The 25,323-nt window shown below is 49.2% G+C and overlaps 1 protein-coding gene across 1 annotated transcript in view; it reads left to right on the top strand.

Moving 5' to 3' along the window:
* The window catches only part of NCOR1 (nuclear receptor corepressor 1), a 188,040-nt gene that overhangs the window by 143,545 nt on the left and 19,172 nt on the right, over window positions 1-25,323 (top strand). The window contains 10 exon segments of the mRNA XM_060259485.1: window positions 2,547-2,753; window positions 2,845-2,994; window positions 5,301-5,474; window positions 7,127-7,280; window positions 11,116-11,618; window positions 14,801-14,932; window positions 17,047-17,198; window positions 18,150-18,373; window positions 21,349-21,486; window positions 24,893-25,035. Of these exon segments, the coding sequence (XP_060115468.1) occupies window positions 2,547-2,753; window positions 2,845-2,994; window positions 5,301-5,474; window positions 7,127-7,280; window positions 11,116-11,618; window positions 14,801-14,932; window positions 17,047-17,198; window positions 18,150-18,373; window positions 21,349-21,486; window positions 24,893-25,035 (1,977 nt within the window).

Genomic DNA, 25,323 nt, shown 5'->3' with positions numbered 1-25,323 from the left:
ATAGCTCTGGCAGAGGTTGTCCTTGAAAGGGCAGCTGCTGGGAGAGCCCTCTCCAGCCCCACCCACCTCACAGGGTGTCTGTTGTGGGGGAGGAAGGTAAAGGAGATTGTGAGCCGCTCCGAGACTCTTCGGAGTGGAGGGCGGGATATAAATGCAATATCTTCTTCTTCTCCTTCTCCTTCTCCTTCTCCTCCTTCTCCTTCTCCTTCTCCTTCTCCTTCTCCTTCTCCTCCTCCTCCTCCTCCTCCTCCTCGGAGTTGTCCTTGAAAGGGCAGCTGCTGCAAGAGCTCTCTCAGCCCCACCTACCTCACAGGGGTTGCGGGGGGAGAAGATACAGGAGATTGTAAGCCGCTCTGAGTCTGATTCAGAGAGAAGGGCAGGGTATAAATCTGCAGTCTTCTTCTTCATGTGCATCGATCCATACATGGGGACAAGCCTGGTGGGGGCATGCCAGTGTTCATGGGCACAGTGAGAGTCGGAGGTAGCGTTCCGTTACCTGCTCAATGCAGGTGAAGGTTGACAATAGAGTGCAGTCCTTCCAGGAAAATTTGTCCTGACAAGTCTCAGAGGAACCCAAGAATTGTTTTGAGCGCAGTCATTATAAAAAACACAGCCTTAAATTTCAAATTTCTTAGCCCGTGTAACAAATTAAGCGAACTGGCACCTCTGAACTCGTTTTGCAGACTTTACTTGGCTTCTGCAGGCTGTGAAGAGGTTTAAAGAGCTCTCAACCATGCTGAAATTCGCTGCTTACCTCTGAGTACTAGAAATTCTGCTAAGCCCCGCCCTGGCTTGAGGTGCTGACTCTGAGTTTAGCTTCATTTACAGAATTTATTCACATAGTAAAATGCCGCTCTCCTGGCAGAATGTTGGTTAGTTGGTCGCACAGTTGTGTCTGTGGGTTTCTGCAAATAAATCAAAGAATTCAAGGCCTGCAGAGTTAACTGAAGCGTAAAAAGCGGTTGTGAGTTGTGTTTTTCGTGGGCGCTTAAAAGTTAATATTAGGAAATGGTTGTGATCATGAAAGGATGGACTGGTATTCTACAAGAGAGCCAGTCTGGTGTAGCGGTTAAGTGCGCGGACTCTTATCTGGGAGAACCGGGTTTGATTCCCCACTCCTCCACTTGCACCTGCTGGGATGGCCTTGGGTCAGCCATAGCTCTCTTATCTGGGAGAACCGGGTTTGATTCCCCACTCCTCCACTTGCACCTGCTGGAATGGCCTTGGGTCAGCCATAGCTCTCTTATCTGGGAGAACCGGGTTTGATTCCCCACTCCTCCACTTGCACCTGCTGGAATGGCCTCGGGCCAGCCATAGCTCTCATAGGAGTTGTCCTTGAAAGGGCAGCTGCTCCAAGAGCTCTTTCAACCCCATCTAGCTCTCAGTGTCTGTTGTGGAGAGAGGAAGGGTAAAGGAGATTGTGACCTCTCTGAGATTCAGAGTATAGGGTGGGATATAAATCCAACATCATCATCTTCTTCAAGGGCTCCCGGGGAGGGGTGGTCAGGCAGCAACACATTGCTGTTCCATTGTGCTCCCTGTGGGATCCCACTCAGTGAACATGAGGTCACCTGGCATTGGGGGGGACAAAGGCAAATCTCCCCCCCACACACACACACTCCAATATTTTGCTTTTCAACATAGCAAGGAATGGCAGCCATTTAAGTACAGGGGAAGGGACGGGATGCATTCAAGGATACCCTGGTGGGGAAGGCCGAAGCCTCCTCTTGGGGACTGCATCTGCTGAGAATCCATTTTGTTCCTTTTGCACACGTAGCTGGTCCCTTGCAGAGAAGGCTCGTGCAAGGAGGAAAGCTGTGAAAGGTACTATTCAGTTCCCAGCTTGCGTGGCACCTTTACATGTGCAGATCTTTTCACGAGCCTGCAAAGACTAGGCAGCAAGCAACTGCTAAGGGTGGGGCCATTTTCGAATTTGGTGCCGTTGGCGCACAAATAACGCCGACAATGGCAGTTTTCCACGGAAAGGGATTCTCAGCTCCGCTTCTCCCAAAGGAGGAGCAAAATCAGGGCGTTCAAACGGAGCAGCCGGCTTCCCAAATTCAGACCCTTCTCAAGCTAGCTGCTGAGCTTCTCTAAGGGCACCCTCCATACAGATGAGCTTGACAGTAGTGCAGCGTTACCCTGCCTACAATCTGTGAGGGGTATTGAAGGCAGCCTGCAAGTCATTTGCCTGGACAGAGGATGAGCCCTTTTCATGCCCATCTGAATAACATGCGGTGGAACCTTCTCAGATTTCGAGGAGTGAGTTGAAGACTATTTTTATCTCAGAAGAAGGATGAAACCACCTTCCCACTTCCAAAGTCACTTAGCTTCCCCATCACCTCTGAGCACTAACCAGGAAGCACACGGATTGGTTGCCTGAATTCAGTAGCTCAGCTTTAGGAGTTCCGATTGGCTCAGTGGCACCAAGGAAGTACAGTCCTAATGCAGGCATTATGGTTACCCAGAGAGCCTTTAGCGCTGCAAGCTCCAAGCATATCTGCTCCACAAATGACCCTTGCCTTTCTCTCCTTTCCGCCCCTCAGCTGCTGCCTACATGTTCCAGCGTCAGCTGTCTCCCACGCCTGGATACCCCAGCCAGTACCAGCTCTATGCGATGGAGAACACCCGGCAGACCATCTTAAATGATTACATCACTTCCCAGCAGATGCAGGTCAACCTGCGTCCTGACCTTGCCCGGGGGCTCTCTCCCCGGGAGCAAACACTGGCGATTCCCTATCCAGGTGCAAGAGGTGAGTCTTTCTTTGCTTGCCCTAAGCTTTTCGGGATAGAGACTGAAACAGTGCCCGACACCACAACTTCATCTATTTCTTTTTCAATCAGGAATAATTGATCTGAACAGCATGGCTCCCACTATCTTAGTACCTCACCCTGGAGGAACAAGCACTCCCCCTATGGAGAGAATCACGTACATCCCCGGAACGCCACAGCTTGCCTTCCCCCGACCCTACAACCCCCCCTCCATGTCCCCAGGTAAGCAATATTCCCGCTAAGCTGTGGAGTCTTGTGAACAAAAATTCTACTTTGTGAGCTACTGGCATTCAGGGTGTGCGCTACTGCATAAATTAGCTTGCCCTGGGGACATTTTTCTTGAGCTAAGCAAAAATGCGAGAGCTGGGGGCTAAAAAACTGAGCTTAAAAAAGAAAAAAGGTAAAGGTAGTCCCCTGTCCAAGCACCAATCGTTTCCGACTGTGGGGTGACATTGCTTTCACAACGTTTTCACGGCAGACTTTTTACGGGGCGGCTTGCCCTTGCCTTCCCCAATCATCTACGTTTTCCTCCCCAGCAAGATGGGGACTTGTTTTACTCACCTCGGAAGGATGGAAGGCTACCTGAACCCAGCTTCCGCCAGGATCAAACTCAGGTCGTGAGCAGAGCTTAGGACTGCTCTTTAAAAAAAAAAAAGAAAAAAAGCTGAGCTAGCTCACACTAACTCAGCTTAGAGGGAACACTGCAGATAAAGGGAGTCCTGCTCAGAGGTGTTGAGTAAGAGCTACAGGGACATCCCCACAACTGACGATGGTAACAGCACTCGGTGGGGTATCGGACGGCTCCTTGACCCTAACAACAAAGGCCTCAGCGCTGCAAGTGGGTAGATGCTCTTATGCAAGTGGGAGGAACAGCAGGCAGAATGCCACCAGAGGGGCCTGCTGTTCGTCGCAGTGTGAAATTGACTCGGTGCAACACATAATTGACTTGCAGCACTCATTGCAGCGATGTGGGGTGGGAAATCGTCTGACGCTTGATTTTTTTTCTTTTGGAAACCTTTCTGCCCCGCATATGTAAGTATAATTTGTTTATCCGTAGTTGTTGAGCTGTGAACCGGTCACGTCAGAGGGGTTACATGTGGCACATGAAATATGGACAAAATTTGCCGCCTCCTGGCTTTAGGTCATTTATTTCCATTTGAACTGGAATTTTTTTTTTAATTTCACAAAAATTCCAATTTTCCTGGAAAACCCAACATCACTGTTGGTTGCATGGAATGGTTTGGTGCACTGGGGAAGTGGAAACCTCTGTTCTGGGGCAGCGTCATGCTTTGCTGCGGAGCCTAAACCATGCTGGAAGGCTTTCTGGTTTGTGCCTCACTCTTGGGCTTTCCAGCAAAGGCAGGGAGACAGACTAAGTGGCAGGTGGCCCATTTTGCCAAAGTAATCCTTTTGTATGTCTGCAGTTCTCTTGCCTAAGTATGCATGGGAAGTTTCTCAGTTTTTACCACTTCACCTGTCTGCACAATTCTGTCAATAGCTTGCAAAAACATCCCAATCTCTGATATGATATATACCGGGGGGGGGGGGGGGGGGGACTGTGACTTGGGAGCCACATGTGGCCTTTTCCCTTTAAATGCATTTTTCTCTTTAAAGCCAGCCAGCAGCATTTAAAGTTGATTTCTTTACACCTCTCCCCTCCCATCAATTTGCCTGCCCTGCCTGCCCTCAAATACCTACCGTTCCTGTCTTGTGGCTCTCAGACATCTGATATTTATTCTACATGGCTCCTGCATTATATACCCCTGATATAATCCAGGACCAAGTCCTGGGAGTCAGTGACTCAGCTGGCCTCTCCCTATAAAATGTTATCTTGAAAATCTCTGTTAGGTAGAATTCAGAATCAGCGATGTAGTCATCCGCCTCTCCTGTGGTTGTGGATGCGTCAGTTCAATTTATTAGCCCAAAGGGGAAGGGCCAGTCCCCTTCATGCCCCTCTGGTGAGCATCTGGCTCACAATTGACAGTCTTCTCGCCCTATCCAGCAGCATTGTTCTTGTATACAGAGGCAGGCAGGGGTTTCAAGCCATTCTCCCCGACTTAGCTGGTTTCCAGAGATCACTGCATTTCCTCCCAGGCCACCCCTTTCTACAAAGCAAGTGTGTTACCTTCCATTGGGAAGTTCTTGCTCTGTTGAATGATGATCCATATGTTTCATAAAGCCACAATCAGTAATACCTGAGTGGCAAAGGTGCAGCTAGCAAGTAGGTATGGTGGGAAGCATGCTGGGATTTCTTGTCTGCGTATCTGATGGTAACATCCTCCAAATTGTGGAGGATGTCCTAGAGTGTCTTCGTAGATATCCTCAGAGAACCCTGGGAACTGGAGGGGAGAGTGCAGGATTTTGACCAGCTACCTTTGCCAAAACTACAGTCCCCAGAATTCTTTTGGAGGAAGCTGTGATGGTGAAACTGGCGTATAGAAGCGGTATGGGTTTGTAGCGGAAGATCCAACGTTTGTCACTAGTCTCTGCCACTTTTTCTCAAAGCATTTCTCCTCATTGTTTGGCAGGGCACCCTTCACACTTGGCAGCATCTGCAGCCGCAAATGCCGAGAGAGAACGAGAGCGGGAGAGGGAGAAGGAACGGGAGCGAGAGAGAGAACGGGAGAGGGAGCGGGAGAGAGAACGGGAACGCGAGCGGGAGAGAATAGCAGCAGTCCCTTCCGAGCTTTACCTTCGTCCAGGTAAGTGCCTGTTGCCAAATCTTTTTTTCCCCCAAATAACAATTTTTATTGAGACACAATAGGAATTACGATGAAGGGTGCAAACAAAGAGAATAAATAAAATCCAACAAAATAAAATGCACAAAACGATAATTGCAAGTCTACCAAAAACGCAATTTGTCAAGTCCATTTGGAATTTAATTTTTGTTCAGTCAGATATTCCAAAATAGGGAACCAAACCACTTCAAAATATATTTTGGGAGTATGAGATTCCACAGCAGAGAGACTGTCAGTGATCTTAGCCATTATGTATAGACTCCATAACTTTTTGTACCAAAGTTGAACATGAAGAAGAAGAAGACTGCAGATTTATACCACACCCTTCTCTCTGAATCAGAGACTCAGAGCGGCTCACGATCTCCTTTATCTTCCTCCCCCACAACAGACACCCTGTGAGGTGGGTGGGGCTGAGAGGGCTTTCACAGCAGCTGCCCTTTCAAGGACAACCTCTGCCAGAGCTATGGCTGACTCAAGGCCATGCCAGCAGCTGTAAGTGGAGGAGAGGGGAAGATGAAGAAGAGTGCAGATTTATACCCCGCCCTTCTCTCTGTATCAGAGTCTCAGAGTGGCTCACAATCTCCTATATCTCCTTCCCCCACAACAGACACCCTGTGAGGTGGGTGGGGCTGAGAGGGCTTTCACAGCAGCTGCTCTTTCAAGGACAACCTCTGCCAGAGCTATGGCTGACCCAAGGCCATCCCAGCAGCTGCATGCGGAGGAGTGGGGAATCAAACCTCGTTCTCCCAGATAAGAGTCCAGGCACTTAACTGCTACACCAAACTGGCTCTCCAACGTGTGGACTGGATTGGCTTTTCCATTGTGTAGCTATCACGCTTTTTGCAGCCTATAGTAGAATGGATACAGACTCTTGTACAATATTTGGATAAGTTTTAGCAGCCCAAGCATTAAAAAAAAATGTGTTCTATTGCCAAATCTTTGAATTGGAGCCAGGTGCAGCAAACACAACAAAGAACCGTGTAAACCAGAGAGGAAGGGAAGGGGATTTCCCCAGGGTCCTAATAGCTCAGAAACATTTGTTTTGAGGGGTAATATGTGCTTCTGCAGGTCAGAATTCTTTCTGTGAGTCTGGGACATACTTTTCATCCAGAAGCGAAACATCTCGTGCAGAGACACAATAAGGAACCTCCACCGCATATGTTATTGGGGTGGTTTTGAGTTCCTGGAGGAACTGATTGAGGTGGAGAAGCAGCTGAATTGGAGGTGGAGAAGCACTCCAGGTGGAGAAGCAGCTGAATTGGAGGTGGAGAAGCACTCCAGGTGGAGAAACAGCTGAATTGACTGTCTCCAGAGGAAGCCAATTGGAGGGTGCTGGCAGGACCTGAGTCAGGGCTCATTTTGTAGCAGGAGCCCTTTTGCATATTGATGTAGCCAATCCTCCAAGAGCTTCCAGAAGGCCCTGGAGGATCGGCTACATCAGTGGTTTGTGGCCTGAAATGCAAAGGAGTTCCTGCTACAAAATGAGCCGAGTCAGAATGATGGATCTCGCACAGATGCTTCCTTCTTCCTCCTCCTCCCTGTGTCGATGGATGTTTTAGACTCGTTTTTAAAAAGGGTTTTAAATATCTAATTTGATCTTTCTTTGTACCCTGCAGGCACCGAGCAGCCAGGGAGACCCGGAAGCCACGGGTATGTCCGCTCACCCTCCCCTTCGGTCAGGAGCCAAGAGAATATCTTGCAGCAGAGGCCCAGCATTTTCCAGGGATCCAACGGAACGAGCGTGATCACCCCTCTGGATCCGCGCATCATGTACGGTTTGAAAGTTTGCTGCAGAGCCCACCACCACACGGTGCTTGCTAATGAATCTCTTTGCTTAACAAAGAAAAAAGCGGTGTGAGAAATCCCTGGGTGGACGGAGCGCAAGTCCCTTCCTAGGTGTTTCCAGTAAGGAAGGATCTCAGGCAGCAAGGCAGGGAAAGATGGTTCCCTGAGACTTTGGAAAGAGCAGCAGTCCAGTAGCACCCAAAGGGTGATTCACACATGGAATTCACTGCCACAGGTGGTGGCGGCAGCTACAAGCATTGCCAGCTTCAAGAGGGGATTGGGTAAACATATGGAGCAGAGGTCCATCAGTGGCTCTTAGCCACAGCGTATTGTTGGAACTCTCTGTCTGGGTCAAGTGATGCTCTGTATTCTGGGTGCTTGGAGGGGCACAATGGGAGGGCTTCTAGTGTCCTGGCCCCACTGATGGACCTCCTGATGGCACCTGGGTTTTTTGGCCACTGTGTGACACAGAGAGTTAGACTGGATGGGCCATTGGCCTGATCCAACATGGCTTCTCTTATGTTCTTATGTAAAGACTAACAAAAATTTGTAGCAGGGGATGAACTTTTGTGAGTCACGGCTCGCTTCTTCAGACCTTGGGAAACTGTCCTGTAGGCCTCGTAGACAGCTGCGGGTTAAACGAGTCTGTGGCAGTGGCAGAAAGTGCAGTCAAGTTGCAACCAACTTACGGTGACCCATAGGGTTTTTCAAGGGAAGAGACTAACCCAGGTGGCTTGGTGTTGCCTGCCTCTGCGTAGTTACCCTGGACTTCCATGGTGATCTCCCACTGACCATCAGGGCTTTTTTTGTAAGCAGGAACTCCTTTGCATATTAGGCCACACACCCCTGCTGTAGCCAATCCTCCAAGAGCTTACAGGGCTTTTCTTACAGTGCCTAATGTCAGCTCTTGAAGGATTGGCTACAGCAGAGGCATGTGGCCTAATATGCAAAGGAGTTCCTGCTTACAAAAAAAAAAAAAGCCAGCTGACCAGGGCCAACCCTGAGACCTAATGAGATCAGGCTAGCCTGGGCCATCCAGGACATGGACCTGGGGTAGCATTGGCATAAATCAGCTGTTTCGGGTAAAGTGCTTGGACCTCTCTTAGCATTATTGGGGTGGCAACTAGACTATTTAGAGTATTTCCGCTTAGACCAATTAAAAAGCGGGTTATAGTTACAGTCCAAGCATACTAAAGACAGTAAAGAAGAGCCCTACAGGATCAGACCAGTGAGAGTCCATCTAGTCCAGCCTCCTGTCTCACACCGTGGCCAACCAGTTCCTCTGGAGGGCCAACAACAGGGCACTGAAGCCAAGACCTTTATAAGAACACAAGAAGAGTCCTGCTGGATCAGACCAGTGAGGGTCCATCTAGTCCAGCCTCCTGTCTCACACACTGGCCAACCAGTTCCTCTGGAGGGTCAACAACAGGGCAGAGAGGCTGAGGCTGTCACGAGCTGGGGCCAGGCCAGGCGAAGTCCAGGGGCAGTCCAAGGTCTGTAACCGGTGAGCAAGAGTGTCCAAGGTGCCAAAGCCAAATCGTCGTCCAGGTATCATAGGTCAGAGGTTCAGAAGCCGTAGTCAGGGGGTCCAGAAGTCAAGCCAAGGTCAGGAGGTCCAAAGTCAAAAGCCGAAGTGGATGCTAGGACGTCGGGTAGATGACTAGTTGCTTCCACAAAGCCTCCTCCCAAAGCCCACAGCTATATAGCCCTCTGCTGGCTGTTGCCCATTTGGGCTAATTGCTGGCTCTGGGAGGCAGCCAGGATCCTGTTACAACTCAAGCATCCTTGCTCTTAGGAGGGCCAGAATCCTCTCAAAACTCAGGACTCAGGGAGCGTCTTGCTTGTGAGCGTGCCGCCCTCCTCCGATCCCTGAGGTCCTGACGGAGGCGGTCACGCACACGAGCCACCTGAGAGGGCGAGGCAGCGGGGCTGGGATCTTCTTCAGCAGGAGGCAGGGGTACTGGTGCAGGTGGCAGGGGTACAGTTTCCTCGGCAGACTCATCTTCCTTTGCAGGATCCCCAGCACCCATGATAGAGGCCTTCATAAGAACATCAGAAGAGCCCTGTTGGATCAGACCAGTGGTCCATCTAGTCCAGCCTCCTGTCTCACACGGTGGCCAACCAGTTCCTCTGGAGGGCCAACAACAAGGCAGAGAGGCTGAGGCCTTCATAAGGACATCAGAAGAGCCCTGCTGGATCAGACCAGTGGTCCATCTAGTCCAGCATCCTGTCTCACACAGTGGCCAACCAGTTCCTCTGGAGGGCCAGTAACAGGGCATAGAGGCCAAGGCCTTCATAAGAACATCAGAAGAGCCCTGCTGGATCAGACCAGGGGTCCATCTAGTCCAGCCTCCTGTCTCACACAATGGCCAACCAGTTCCTCTGGAGGGCCAACAGCAAGGCATAGCAGACCAGGGCCTTCCCCTGATGTTGCCTCCTGGCTCAGGGATTCAGAGGATTAGTGTTTCCAAATGTTGAGGTTCCCCTCAGCCGTTATGGCTAGTAGCCATTGATAGATTTATCCTCCATGAATCTCTCTGATCCCCTTTTGAAAACTGCTTATTCCTGTGTCCACCACTACAACCTGTGGCAGCGAATGCCACATTTTAATCACTCTCTAGTATTTTGTCCATCCTGAACCTGCTGCCCGTCAGCTTCATACCTGAATTGAGCTTGGAGGTATTGCCCTCACCGTCCAAGGCACACGTCATGTAAGGCCATTGCACGGTTAACGAAATTGTCGTAGGTTGATTGCCAGGGTCTCAATCAGCGGACGGTAGCTGCATACATCTTATCAATCGTCCATAAATTCCTTCTGGCTTGTATGAAAAGCCACATCTGCTTGGGATGGCTACAGTAGGCCTTGCTCCTTTGCCGGAGAGGCTGGGTTCCCTAGGCTAGCTGTGGTTCCCAAAGGACAGGACAGACACCAGAGAACTGAGTTTCGGTAGCCCATGCTCTTCGTTGTCTTTGTCAGCCTCAGAACCACTGAGAGTTGCTCCTAGAGACATACTGCACCCAAAGCTGTACTTCTGACATTGGTTTAGTCTGTTGGAAATCTGAAAATTGGAAACTTGTTTTCAGAGATCGAAAGGATGGAGGCTATGCCTCTTTTTATGAGCCCCATGGCGCAGAGTGTTAAAGCTGCAGTACTGCAGTCCGAGCTCTCTGCTCATGACCTGAGTTCGATCCCTGCGGAAGCTGGGTTCAGGTAGCCGGCTCAAGGTTGACTCAGCCTTTCATCCTTCCAAGGTCGGTCAAATGAGTACCCAGCTTGTTAGGGGGAAAGCATAGAGGATTGGGGAAGGCAATGGCAAACCACCCCGTAAAAAGTCTGCCATGAGAACGTCATGATGCGACGTCACCTCAGAGTCAGAAATGACTGGTGCTTGCACAGGGGACTACCTTGACCTTTTACCTTTACTATACCTCATGGGTGGCCAGCGGTAGCTCTCCAGGTGTTTTTTTGCCTACAACTCCGATCAGCCCCAGCCATTGACCATGCTGACTGGGGCTGATGGGAGTTGTAGGCAAAAAACATCTGGAGAGCTACTGTTGGCCACCCCTGCTATACCTCTTTGAGATAAATGCATATGGAGGGAAAAATTACCTGCTGTTAGTTTTGGTAGACGCCTGAACTTGTCGCTGAAGGCAGCAAGTTAGAAGAGGCAAAATAAAAAATTGGGAATGCTTCTCCCAAGATGCTGGTAGAATAAGAGCGGCAGCACGGTCATGTCCGTGAAGCTCTGTGACTGCTGAAAGTCCTCCAGAAATGCTATGACGGTCAAACATCTTGAAACCATTCCCCTTTCGCCAACAGGCAGCTGCCTCCCGGCGCCCCCTCCATAACTCAGGGATTGCCCGCTTCACGCTTCAACACGGCTGCCGACGCCTTGGCCGCTCTGGTGGACGCGGCTGCCTCCGCCCCCCAGATGGAAGTGGCCAAGTCGAAGGAGAGCAAGCACGACGGCGGCCGGATCGAAGAGAACCCGGGCCGCCGGTCGGCGGTGGTGAGCGAACAGCAGCAGATGGAGCAGAAGGTGCTGGAGGCGGAGAAGAGGGGACCTCCGGGCCCGTACACGTCGTCGTCGTCTGCCTTTTCTGCCAGCAAGCCTCAGAGCCAGTCGTCTTCGGCCATCTACTCAGAAGCCGGGAAGGACAAAGGCCCCCCCTCCATATCCAAGTACGAGGAGGAGCTGCGCACCCGCGGGAAGACCACCATCACAGCTGCCAACTTCATCGACGTGATCATCACCCGGCAGATCGCCTCCGACAAGGATGCCCGGGACCGCGGCTCGCAGAGCTCGGACTCTTCCAGCAGCCGTACGTTGACTTCCCCTGGATTTCTGCTCTTTTTGTTCGGCTTGGCAGCAGTGCAGAGGGAGGCCCAGTGAGGGTTTCTCCTCACATTGCTATTCATCCGCTAGCTTGGTTATGAGCTCTCCAGGACAAAGGTAGACTCATGGAATCATAGAGTTGGAAGGGACCTCCACGGTCATCTAGTCCAACCCCCCCCCCTTCCTGCGCAGTGCAGGGAAAATGCAGATGTCCTCCTGAAGCGCATTTCAGCCCCCTTCACATTCAGAATGCACGCGTGGCCTGCTGGGTAAGAACAGGCGCAGCACAGCTACTGTCCCCCAGCAGCGCTTTGCCCCAGCCCCCCAGGATTTTCTTCCTCCAGTGCTCCCTTCGCTTTTCCATTGCCACTTAATGCAGCCCTTCTCTCGCTCTGCGTAGTTTCTAGCTGTACGATATTTATATTTCGCACAAAGAAATTCTCAGTTCAGTCCTTCTGAATACGGTTCACAGTACTCTTGTAGAATTCATAGCATTCCTGAAGAGCCAGTTTGGTGTAGTGGTTAAGTGTGCAGACTCTTATCCGGGAGAACCGGGTTTGATTCCCCACTCCTCCGCTTGCACCTGCTGCTGGCATGGCCTTGGGTCAGCCATAGCCCTGGCAGAAGTTGTCCTTGAAAGGGCAGCTGCTGTGAGAGCCCTCTCCAGCCCCACCCACCTCACAGGGTGTCTGTTGTGGGGGAGGAAGGTAAAGGAGATTGTGAGCCGCTCTGAGACTCTTCGGCGTGGAGGGCGGGATATAAATCCAATATCATCTTCTTCTTCTTCTTCTTCTGAAGATACCAACGTATCCCATACACATCATAAGGTTCCATCTCCATAGATCCCATGAAAATAGAATGTGTGCAACAGGACAGCCGGTGTTTTATTTCCTGTTTTAGTAATGCTCTCCCTCAGGCACGGGATTGTAATATTATTCCCATAACGTCCTCCTTAAAGATACAAACTCAATACAATGCGTCTCTTCCTACATGCTTCTCGCAGGCAAATGCTCAAGGCCTCGGACTGAGAATTTCTTTGTGTGAAATACAAATATTGTGTGTATTTTAATAATTTTGGTCACAGTAACCTTTGGGTTTATGTTGTTGGTTTTCCTGTGTGACCTCTCTCGTCGTATGTAGTTTCTAGCCGTGGCTGGTGGAAGTAGAGCAGGTGAGGTGTAATAAGGGCAATCATGCAGATTTGCTACATTTTATATGCTGGTTGCAGAATTCTCATTATCATCATCATCACATTTTATTTGTATCCCGCCCTCCCCGCCGAAGCAGGCTCAGGGCGGCTAACAGCAAGAATTCAATACATACATTGTATAATATAACATTTTAACTACAATTAATTAAAATCCATTAAAATTCTAAAAACAATAAAATTAATATTTTGTGCTATTACCCAGATGGCAAGTTTTACTTCTGATCCCCCCACCCCCATATATTTCTATGACCAAGTCTGAATGTTTTCTGCCCTGAGGTTTTTTGTTTAAGATCTTCTGTCCAGGTAGTTTAAATTTTGAATCCTGCAACCTGACTCAGTTTTACAAATTTGAACGATCCTGCATGATGCCTGAGAATTTTTTTTGTAACTCTTCTGCTTTTATGAGGAAAGGCAATGAGGCTTGGCCCAAACCACCGCCCCCCCCCCTTCAGCCCTTTAGGAGACGTTATGCAAGACCAGGGGGCCCCAGCGTGTTTTTGCTGCCAGGTGTTTTTAGAAAGTGGCCAGGCCAGGGATGGGGGGTTTTGCCCAGCAAGGTTTCTGACTTGAGGTGTTTGCTGTATGACTGTGTGACAGCCATTTTGTGGCTGGCTTTGCCTCTTGCAAGTCATTTTGTGGCTGTGCCTCCCACAATGTGTCAGAATTTCCAAGGTGCCTGCAGGCGAGGACGGCTCCAGACTGTGTGGCACCCCAGGCAAGGCTAACTTCTGGCACACACACACATATCCCGGCACTGATAACATCACCGAGTCACATGGGGGATGCCCAGTTGGGTGCCAGCCTTCTGGGGGCAATCGTCTAGTTTGCCTCGTGGCAGAGACGGGCCTGTCTTAAGGACCCCTGCTCAAGACCATCAAGTCCATATTTTCAGCTACGGATTTAAAAAGACAGCTGCTTTTTTGCACCCAAGGCAGCTGGTTCTGCGTTTCTCCAGAAGGTTAGCCTTCACACAGCCCCGCCAAATGAAATGATACAATTGAGAGAGGTTACTTAGAGGAAGGTGGGGGGGGGGAACCCTTGGAATGTTAGGAGAGTGATCTAGAACTTGGAAACATCCATTCGCATGGCTTAAATTCCTTGGCAAAGGCAAATTGACGTTGATTTTCACCTTGATCTTGGGTGGCCAGGTTCCCTCATTGTTCTGGTGGGTGGATTTGGGGGGTGTTCTGGAGGTGGGCAGGGACATCATGCAATGCCCCCGATGCAGCAACATGACCCATAAGTGACATCGTCATGTGAGGACCCTCTGGTTTTTGGGCTAACTGGTAAAATTGGGCTAAAAATGTAGAGTTTTGCCCAGAAACCAGAGCGTCCCTGTGCAATGTCCCTGTTTAGGGGAGGGTTTCCCCCCAGCAGTCTGCAGTGGGGAGAAGCCCCTGAAACTGGGAGATCCCCTGCTGGGGCCTGGCAACCCTAACTTGACCCTCTAGCTCAGGGGTGGCCAAACTGTGGCTCGAGAGCCACATGTGGCTCTTTCACACTTATTGTGTGGCTCTCAAAGCCCCTACTATCCCATCAATCTGCTTGGAGAAGGCATGTGTAGAGACTTGGTAAATCACTTCTCCAAACCAAGCCAGTCAGCAGCATGGAGAATGCACTTAAAGTTGCTTTCTTTCCACCTCTCCTGCCTCCACCCATCTATTTGCCTGCCTCCCTGCTTTGCAACTCTCAAACATCTGACATTCATGTCTTGTGGCTCTCAAACATCTGATGTTTATTCTGTGTGGCTCTTGTGTTAAGCAAGTCTGGCCACCCCTGCTCTAGCTGAATTGTGGGTAATTGCAGTTGAACTCCGTTTCAAAGCAGGAAAGGAAATGTCTTGCGCAGGTTTACTTGGAAATAAGGCCCATTCCGTCCAGTGTACTCAGTAGGTGAATACAAGACATCTGGCCCCAAATGCTCTTTGATGACGACTCTCCCTTTCTGTCTCCCCCCAGTCTCCTCCTCACACCGATATGAACCACCCAGAGATGCCATCGAGGTGATCAGCCCCGCAAACTCACCGATCCCTCCCCAAGAAAAGATGCCACCTTATCAGCAGGAGGCCCCCAAAATGGCCCAGACAGAAAGTAAGTTTGGTCGTTTAAGTCTCCGTCTTCCCCCATCCAGGTCGCAAAAGATGATTGAAAAGGCCAATCTCTTTGACCTTTGCCGAGCCATCCTAAGGCATGTTTGTCACCTGGTGCAGAACATTAAACGACTCTGCACACCATCAAGAAATTTCCCCCTCACGCAGTCTGTCGTTTAGTCCTATGTGGCCTATATGGCCAAGGACCTGTCTAATAATAATAATAATAATAATAATAATTTTATTTATATCCCGCACTCCCTGCCAAGGCAGGCTCAGGGCGGCTCACAAACATGTAAAGTGCTGTAACATACAGCAAATATCATACAATAAAATATAATAAAACACATTAAATAAATAGATTAATTAAAACCACGACAGATAAGGCGCTATAATACAAAACGATGTATATCTACCTTAGGGATCGTCTCTCCCCACATGTTCCCCAGAGGGTACTTAGATCAGAAACCCAAAATTTGCTTGCGATCTCTGGGCCGGGGAAGGCAAGACTCAAAACAACACGAGAAAGAGCCTTCTCAATCGCTGCCCCTTACTGGTGGAACCAACTCCCAGAGGATGCCAGAGCCTTGCAGGACCTTGCCAAGCTCCACAAGGCCTGCAGAACTGCTATTCCATCACCAAGGATATTAGAACTGAAGTGGACGTTTAAGACTTTAAATTGTATTGAAATTAGCACCTGGATGGTTTTTAACTTAATGGTTTTTGATGTTTAACTCAACGTTTTATTGCTGTTTCATTGTAAACTGTGAGCCACCCTGAGCCTGCTTCGGTGAGATATAAATCGAATAAACTTAACCAAACCTAACCTAACCTTAGTATCTGACGCTGAAGGAAGTTGGCAGGATCTAGGAACTGTATATTGCCAGATGATTTGATCGGTAGTATTGTTCACACGTGAGAGAGGCAGAAGTGTGTAGTGCAGGCGTGGCCAACGGTAGCTCTCCAGATGTTTTTTTGCCTACAACGCCCATCAACCCCAGCCATTGGCCATGCTGGCTGGGGCTGATGGGAGTTGTAGGCAAAAAACATCTGGAGAGCTACTGTTGGCCGCCCCTAGTGTGGTGCATACTGGGACAAAAGGAGAGATGTTGGAAAGAACAAAACACTGCATAGGGAGGGTGGCACTCAAAGAGGACACTGAGCAAAGTGAAGGCTTAGGAGCCTGGAGGTCCAGCTAGGAGAACTGCCATGCTGCCTTTCAGAAACCTGGTATAGCTGCAGGACTTGGTGGGGTGCACTTGGTACAATTTGTGTGGGGGGGAAAGGCATATTGGAGCAAGCGGAGCTCTTGGAATATTTAAGGAGGCACAGAGTCTCTCATGTCGGAAATAGCAGGCCCCAGAAATAATGTGGGATTGATTTGATGCTCTCATCTCTTTGGACTTAAACTGTGAAGGTGATCGTGGATGGAGAAAAGAGCCCGAGAGGCTTAATCCTACCACAAGGGTGTTAGAGATGCACTGAGTGTAACCATATATAGCTCCATATCCAGAGTCAGTGTATCTTTCAGCGACACTTCATGTTGCTTCAGACCAACACAGCTGCCCACCTGGATCTGTCTACTTAGTGTGGGGGAGAGTAGAGCAGGCATCTCCGCTGTCACTGTGTGACTGAAGGTAAGATGTGACAGCCATTTTGTAGCTGGCTTCCATCTGCGGCAGCCATGTTGTGGCTGCATCCACCATGCGGTGTCAGAATTCCAAAGATGCCCACCAGCTCAAAAAGTTCATGAACCGTGGACTAGAGGAAGGTCTGTTTCAGTAACTAGATAGATAAAGCTATGCCTGAAAAGAAGACGCTTAATGTATATAATTTGCAATTATTTTAGTATTATATGCAAACCGTCTCTTTCATCCATTTCTGTGCATTTTGGGGAGGGAAAAGTCTTTGCGCTCCAACTGAGCCACTTCCACTGGATACCAGATTGGTTCATCAAGCACACTGCCCTTGGGCATTTGCTTTCAGTAACACAACTGCACGTTCTGCTTGGCCGCTGTTGGGGAAAGGATGCTGGGTTCGATAGGTTCTTTATGATTCAGCCAAGCAGCTCTGCAGAATGACGTTTCCCCCCCACCTTTCCCATCTGTTAACCAGGAGACTGCAGCCGTCAGTACGAGGGGCCAGTTCACTCCTACAGGCCACAGCAAGATTCACCGTCACCGCAGCCACCCCCTTCCTCCCAGGCAGAAGGGATGGGACCCGTGCCACGCACCCACCGCCTGATCACTCTGGCCGATCACATCTGTGTAAGTGTTTGCCTCCGTTTGGGGTGGGGCACAGAAATCTTGGGCTTGCTCTGAAAGCACTTGAGCAAAGGGACAAGGAAAAACCCTCTTTGTATATTGTTATTAAGAAGAAGAAGAGGATTTATACCCCGCCCTTCAGTCAGAGTGGTTTACAATCTCCTTTCCCTTCCCCTCCCCAAAACACACACCCTGTGACATAAATGGGCCGAGAGAGCTCTCCTAGAAATGCTCTTGAGCAGAACAGCTCTGAGAGAACAGTGACTGACCCAAGGTCACTCCAGCGATTGCATGTGGAGGAGTGGGGAATTGAACCCGGTTCTCCCAGATGAGAGTCTGCGCACTTCACCACTACACCAACAATTGAAATTGTTAACTGCATAGTTGCAGATTTTGATTACCTCACAGAAACAGAATTCCATTTGAAGAGAGCTCAGTGTCTGGGCTCAAAGTTTTGCCTTTTGATTTCTGCATATTATAACGCATCAGTGTCACTCTTAGAGGAAAGTGAATGGTGGTGGGGAGAGTCTAGTGTGACAGCCAAGTTTGACCATTTGAATGCTTGGAAAAATATTTTTGCAGACTGTGGGTATTTGCGCAGAGCCATTTTGAAAAAAAGAACGCAGAGATTTTGATTGTGCAACCATATTTATACAAAATTCTGCCTGTTCAGATCCAAGTAAATACCACCTCTGAGCTGATCTGGTATTCACGTTCACAGACAGTTGACAGCAGAATGTGAATGTGGTCGATTTTATTTCATCAATAAGCTCAGACCATTTTTGTCTACATGCTTCCTCTCTACTGGTTGTACCCAAATCAGTTTACAAGTCGCACTATCCTCCCACTATTCATTGTGCAAAACCCCCACATCCCTTTCTTTGTTGGGCACCAGTTGGTGGCCTTAATTGAATTTTGAATGACGAATGTCTCTCTGTTCTCCTTTCCCTCCAGCAAATCATCACACAGGATTTTGCTCGAAGCCAGGCCTCTACGCAGCCGTCTCTCCAGCCTCCCACTAGCACATTCCAGACTTCTGCTCCCACTAACGTCACCACATCGAACCGGGTGAAGACCTCTAACCGCTACAGCCCCGAAGCGCAGACGCAGCCTGGCCCCCATCAGCGCCCAGGAGCCCGAGTGTCTCCCGAAAACCTCTCTGACAAAGGGAGGGGAAGGTAACATCAGAATGGATTCGGGCTGTTCCCAACTTTTCTTTCTCACTGGTGACATGTGATTGAGCCTGGGGAGTCATTAGACCTTTAGTGTGTCCCCCTCCCTCTGATAATTTGTAGCAAACCAAAACCTGCCTCCATATTCAAAGTACAGGCTCTAATTTGCTTGCCTGTGTTCCCCTCCCATACCAGGACTCCAAAACCTGTTTGAATTCTGGTTCGTTGGAACAGAGGATGAGTACTTTGTGATTGGGACATTGGCTGCAATCCATAGCTCAACGCTGAAGTGGAATTAACAGGGCTTTTTTTGTAGCAGGAGCACTTTGCATGTTAGGGCACACACACCCTGATGTAGCCAGTCCTCCAAGAGCCTACAGGGCTCTTTGTAGGGCCTACTGTAAGCTCCAAGAGAATTGGCTACATTTAATTTAATTTTTCAATTTATACCCTGCCCTATCTCTCAAGTGGGCTCTGGGTGACTTACAACATTAAAACAACATTCAAATAAACCACATCAAAATTGACCAGTAACATAAATACAGAAATGTCACATTAAATCAGAAAACCATAAACCACACAATTGGCAAGCAGCCAGACAACCACATATAAGCTGGAAACTTTCAGCAGAACTTAAGCACCTGGATAGTAGGGCACTGGGGGAAGCGATGACTTCAGAGGACGCCCGTTGGATCAATTAAAAGCCTGGCAGAAGAGCTCCATCTTGCAGACCCCGCAAAACTTGGATAAATCGTGCAGGGCCCGGATCTCCGGTGGGAGCTCATTCCACCAGGTAGGGGCCCAGACCAAAAAGGCCCCGGCCCTCGTTGAAGCCAGTCGGGCGTCCTTAGGACCAGGGATCACCAGAAGATGTTTTGTAACCGACCTCAAAGCCTGGGGGGGGGGCTCATATGGGGGGAGGTGGTCCCAGAGATATGCAGGCCCCAGGCCGTGGAGGGCCTTACATCTGGGGTGTGTGGCCTAATATGCAAAGGAGTTCCTGCTGCAAAGAAGCCCTGGGAATTAATGAGCCACATGGGAGAGAGCCTGTGAGGCCGAGGGGTGCCCCCCTCCCATTCAGTCCTGTAACGATAAACCATCACCAGTCATCATGCCTGGAGTATACTATCGCCGACTCGAGTCAGCGATTGTCCTGTCTTCCCCTTACGTTGTTTATACCCCACTCTTTTAAAAGTTCACAAGGGGCACCCATGTGTTTGTCCTTCATTTCCCTCTTGAGAGTTCTGGCACCTCTTTTTCCAGGAAAAAACAAAGCCCTGCTACAAACTGTTGTTGTGTTAGAGTCTGCTGGGAAGGAGAAGATTCTGTCTATGATCATTGTAAAATAGGCTTCTCTTCATTATGACTGTGCAGAGCTGCCTCTCGTCAAACAGCCCTGGGGCTGCGGTTGCAGGAGCAGCAATTTGGAATGCAAAGAGGACATTACCCCACTCCTTGGTGTATACTCCAGGCATCCTGTAACAACACTGAAGTGGATTGAAACGGCATTATTTAGCATGTGTAAAAGCATCTTTTCTCTCTGCTCACGTTCTGCCCTACTGAGTCGGCCGGCATGCAAACCAAAGTTCCATCTGACTGCTCATGATACCGTAACTGGGGAGCTTAGCAAAAGGGCATTAACAGAAACGTTCAGAATATGTAGAACATCTTCCATTGTCTTGGACACTTCTTTCCAAAAACCCTGTTGTCTTGCTTTTTGTGGTAATGAGTAGAGATGTACCAATTAGCATTTTTTATGAACATATGAAGAACATATGAAGCTGCCTTCTACTGAATCAGACCCTCAGTCCATCAAAGTCAGTATTATCTACTCAGACTGGCAGCGGCTCTGTAGGGTCTCAAGCTGAGGTTTTTCAAGCCTACTTGGCCTTGACCCTTTTTAGTTGGAGATGCCGGGGACTGAACCTGGGACCTTCTGCTTACCAAGCAGATGCTCTACCACTGAGTCACCATCCCTCCCAAGTCTGGCTGTGAGCATGAGCAGAGAGCATGGAATCATGTACTTCTTCGCTCTTCACAATTGAAGCGCGTTCACTAGCATGAAATAACAAACACACTTTCAGTCCACTTTGCAACTGGATTTTACTGTGTGAAAGGGCAAAATCCACTTGCAAACGGTCGCTGAGGCAGATTGAAACTGCATTATTTAGCACGTGTGAAAGCATCCTTTCCCTCTGCTCATTTTCCGCCCCACTGAGTCGGCCGGCATGCAAACCAAAGTTCCATCTAACCAAGGTTTCCTAATGTGGCAGGCTTACAAACTAGAATTCAAAGCAGGAAGAACTTGCCCCAGAGAGACAGGTGAGATCCCAATCTCTCAGCTTTGGCAAAGGGATCTACACCGGCCCCAAGAGACCATGATCTCAGGTCTGTAGCTGGAAAAGCTTACTTGCCCACTTGTTCTAGAGCACAGAGTAGGGATCCTCAGCACACTTCTAATGTTGGGATACTTCCTGTTTTGGAGCCTCTCTTGTGAGGTGGCTGGCCACCAGGGCCAGCTCGCCCACTAGGCAAATTAGGCCACCTTCCACCCTCCCTCCCTGGCATGCTCAGAGTAGCTATGCCAGCCTTGCACTTACCCACTTTGGCCGGCATTGCAATAGACCCTTCTCTTAATATAAAGCAGGAAGAAGCTTTGCTCTCACCCCTCCCTTCCGGAACAGGAAGGGAGGAGGAGCGAATCCTCGTTCTGCTCTCTTTTAAGAGAGAGCGCTATTCTGATGCCCCCCGAAGCAGTAAGTCTGTCTGGGGTGCCGCGTGCTTTCGGGCTGGCCCTGCTGCCCACATTTTGCTTGGACGTCTCTTAAGGAATGAGATTCCACCTATCTCCCCAGCCAATTTAACCGTAATTGATTTCCCATCCTCTTGAAGCACGCTGGCCAGGAATATCACTCGTGTGTGAATGTGTTTTGGCGTTCACCCTGCCAGCCCTCCTGCAGTCTTGTGTTGCACCCTTTCAGGCTTGGGAAGTCCCCCGAGAGAAGCCACCTTTCCTCAGAGCCTTATGAGCCGATCTCACCGCCCCAGGCCCCGGCCACGCACGAGAAGCAAGACGCCCTCTTGTTGCTCTCACAAAGATCTGAGCCTTCGGAACAGAGGTACAGCTTTGGAAACGGCGTGCTCGTGTGCTTACTGGTGTGAAGTTATCGAGATTGTTCAGGCTGTTTGTGTATGACCCGGACACAGAACCCACTGCATAAGTAGTCCAAGCTGTCGGAAGAGTAGAAGAGTCTCTGGAAGTGCCATGTCCAGATGTCTCATGAGGGGATTCAGAGCTCCAAAGGAGCATTGCAGCCCTTCAAATATAAATATTTAGCCCAGCAGAAGCCCACGGGGATGTCTGCTTTGATCTGTTCACCAGATGTGAGAATAGGTGAGAGTACACAAATGCATAGAGACATGAAGAAAACTCTCAAAGAGTGCATTCGTGGAAGATCGTAGAGTACCAAAGTACAGGGAGTCAGCTCGTAGCTCCTGCTTTGACAAATCTTCAAGCAATAGAAAGCTCTACTCCATTTTCCTTCAAAATCAAATAACCCAGGAACGACAATTCATACAGCTTCACAGTTAATCAGTATCAACAACCGCTTCCATAGAACACTAAAGTAATCTCACAGTATTTCATCCGAGGACATATAGTCTCGACTAACTTCAAACAGGCACCAGCTCAGAAAATGGAGTAGAGCTTTCCAGTGCTTGAAGATCCGTCGAAACAGGAACTACAAGTCAACTCCATGTACTTTGGTGCTGCACAGTCTTCCATGGATGCACTCTCTGAGAGTTTTGTCTATGGCTCTATGCATTTGTGTATTCTCACCTATTCTCACATTATCGTATTGTAATATAGTCTTAGTAATTGTCGGTCACTTTAACCATTCGTGATAGTGTGTTTATTCACTGACCAGTGACCTCTCTCTGATGTCAGTAACTGATCTGTTCACCATCAGGGCGTCGCGTAACTCCTTGTGTTTGTTTCAGCAGGGTGGTGGTAGGGGGATCAGAATTTACTTCCAAATGGCCGATGTGCATTTATATGATACTTAAAGTTGTAACAGCTGTTGGCCAAGACATCCTGGTTTGCTAGAGAAACTTAATAGAAACCAACCTTCCAGGGGAGCGTATTCTAAAGACGCTTAATGGTTGGAATGTTTGCCCGCTTCAACCAAGTGTGGGGGTGTAGAGTTGGCGGGGGGAGGTCAAAAGAGTGGCCCAAACTACCCACAAAAGGTAGAGCTTGCCTCAGTGGACACCGAATATCTTTTTTGTACTGAAGCCTAACTGTGAAGGCATTTGAAAAATTGTAACCTTAAGTTGTGTTTTAATTGATTGTTAGCCACCCTGAATCCGCTTGTGGAGAGGCTGGGATAGAAAACTAAAGTGATAAATAAGCATCTGCCTGCCAGCAAAATATTAAGCTTAGAGGCTTGCCCTCTAAGCGGGGGGGGAGGAACTCCCCAAGGACCTTCTTTACTAGCCTTAAAACATCCTGCAAAGAGATCCACAAGGTCCGGCTGCCCTGCCTTGTTTGGCCTCCCCCCGCCAACTCTACACCCCAAACTTGGTTGAAGCGGGTGAACATTCTAGCCATTAGAATACGCTTCACCGGAAGGCTGGTTTCTATTAAGAGGCAAGGTTTCTGCCCAACATTTTGGCACTTTTCATCTTCCTGCAATCAGGGGATGCTGGACGACTCGGGCATCCGCTTTCGAGATGCTCTAGGAAGCACAGTAAGGATGCGGAGACAATCTTCATGCCTCCTGTTTTGCAGGAGAGATGAACCGACGCCTCCGTGGTGACGGATCAAGATGGCTAGCCCTGTCTGCACGTCTGCAGCAGGCAGAAAAGAGCAAGGCTCCAGCAGCACCTTAAAGACTAACGAGCTTTCTGGCAGGAGGCTGAGCTTTCGTTAGTCTTTAAGGTGTTCCTTGCTCTTTTCTGCCTGCTGCAGACGTGCAGACAGGGCTAGCCATCTTGATCCGTCTCCACGGAGGTGTCGGTTCATCTCTCCTGCAAAACAGGAGGCATGAAGATTGTCTCCGCATCCTTACTGTGCTTCCTAGAGCATCTCGAAAGCGGATGCCCGAGTCGTCCAGCATCCCCTGATTGCAGGAAGATGAAAAGTGCCAAAATGTTGGGCAGAAACCTTGCCTCTTAATAGAAACCAGCCTTCCGGTGAAGCGTATTCTAAAGACGCTTAATGGATAGAGTGTTCACTCGCTTCAACCAAGTGTGGGGGTGTAGAGTTGGCGGCGGGAGGCCAAACAGGCAGGGCAGCCAGACCTTGTGGATCTCTTTGCAGGATGTTTTAAGGCTAGTAAAGAAGGTCCTTGAGGAGTTCCTCCCCCCCCCCTCCTTAGAGGGCAAGCCTCTAAGCTTAATATTTTGCTGGCAGGCAGATGCTTATTTATCACTTTTCTATCCCAGCCTCTCTGCATGCGGATTCAGGGTGGCTAACAATCAATTAAAACACAACTTAAGGTTACAATTTTTTTTTTTTAAAAAAGGTAAAATTAACAATTAAAATACATGTCATGGTGCTACTCAAAAATTTCGGTATAGGTGGGACATGAACATATGAAGCTGCCTTATACTGAACCAGACCCTTGGTCCATCAAAGTCAGTATTGTCTTCTCAGACTGGCAGCGGCTCTCCAGGGTCTCAAGCTGAGGTTTTTCACACCTATTTGCCTGGACCCTTTTTTGGAGATGCCAGGGATTGAACCTGGGACCTTCTGCTTACCAAGCAGATGCTCTACCACTGAGCCACCGTCCCTCCCCTAAAATCATCACTTTCTTCTGACAGTGATCCTGTGGTGATCGTAATGCCTCAGAAGTGATGTTGCTCAGCAGTGTAGAGTGGCAGTCCTCTCCCGTTTTAAGTATTAAAGGCCTATCGAAAGAATTCAGTTTGACAGGCCCTGTGGAATTGTGAGAAATTCCAGCAGGCCCTTATGGCCTCTGGGAGGGTGTTCCGCATCCTTGGTGCTGCCACTGAGAAGGTCCTAGCTCATGTAGAGCACAGTCTGGCCTTCCTTGCTCCGGGGATAGATAACAGATTTTGTACACAGTGCTCTCTGGAGAACATATGGAGAAAGGCGGTCCTGTAGATGGGCAGGCCCTCAACCATATAGGGCTTTAAAGGTCAATACCGGTACCTTGAGACGGATTTGGAACACAATAGGTAGTCGGTGCATCTCTTTCAGCATGTTCTTCTTCCCCCTTCCAACTTTCTTGGATGTCTGGAGTTGTTGGTTTGAGGGCCGGTGTCTTTCTAACAGGCTGCTGAATTTGAATCGTGTCCCTGAAGTAGTTTGCGTGTTGTGCATTGAGTACCAAATGCCACAATCCAGTAAGATTGATTTTATGGGGTAGGCACCAGCAGAGAACTTGGAAGACATTTTAAAAATAATGACATTAGTGTTGGGCAGACAGGCACTATTGCACAGGCCCGCTCCCCTGCGTTTGTGTTAATACCTCCCCTGGGTGCCTTCTTGGGTCTCAACAGGACGGACTCTCGCTCTCCAGGGAGCATCAGCTACCTGCCTTCGTTTTTCACCAAGCTCGAGAGCACCTCGCCGATGGTGAAGTCCAAGAAACAGGAGATATTTCGTAAGTTGAACTCCACTGGTGGAGGCGACTCTGAGATGGGTAAGAGGGGTTTTGCCTTCTTTGTTTTTCCCTTTTATTATTATTTCTTTGGTTAACTTTATAGAAATAGTTTCCAGTCTAGTTGCTGGAGCACGCTAGTTAACCGCAAGAGAAGTGCTAGTGCGGTAGAAGCAATAGAAAACAAATAATGTAAAGGTCCCCTCTATACCTGCTTGAGTCACTGTCCTGATCTGCCAGTCAGGTGTCTGTGCATCGGATGAGATTGGTTTATTCTGCTGCCTCTGAGGCAGAGATGTAGCAAAATCGCCCACCTTCAAAGGCAGCTGT

Source organism: Heteronotia binoei, chromosome 18, assembly GCF_032191835.1.
Source record: "Heteronotia binoei isolate CCM8104 ecotype False Entrance Well chromosome 18, APGP_CSIRO_Hbin_v1, whole genome shotgun sequence".
Taxonomy (NCBI): Eukaryota; Metazoa; Chordata; class Lepidosauria; order Squamata; family Gekkonidae; genus Heteronotia; species Heteronotia binoei.
Note: the sequence above shows the minus strand (reverse complement) of the source record. Positions and strands in the feature narration are given on the sequence as shown.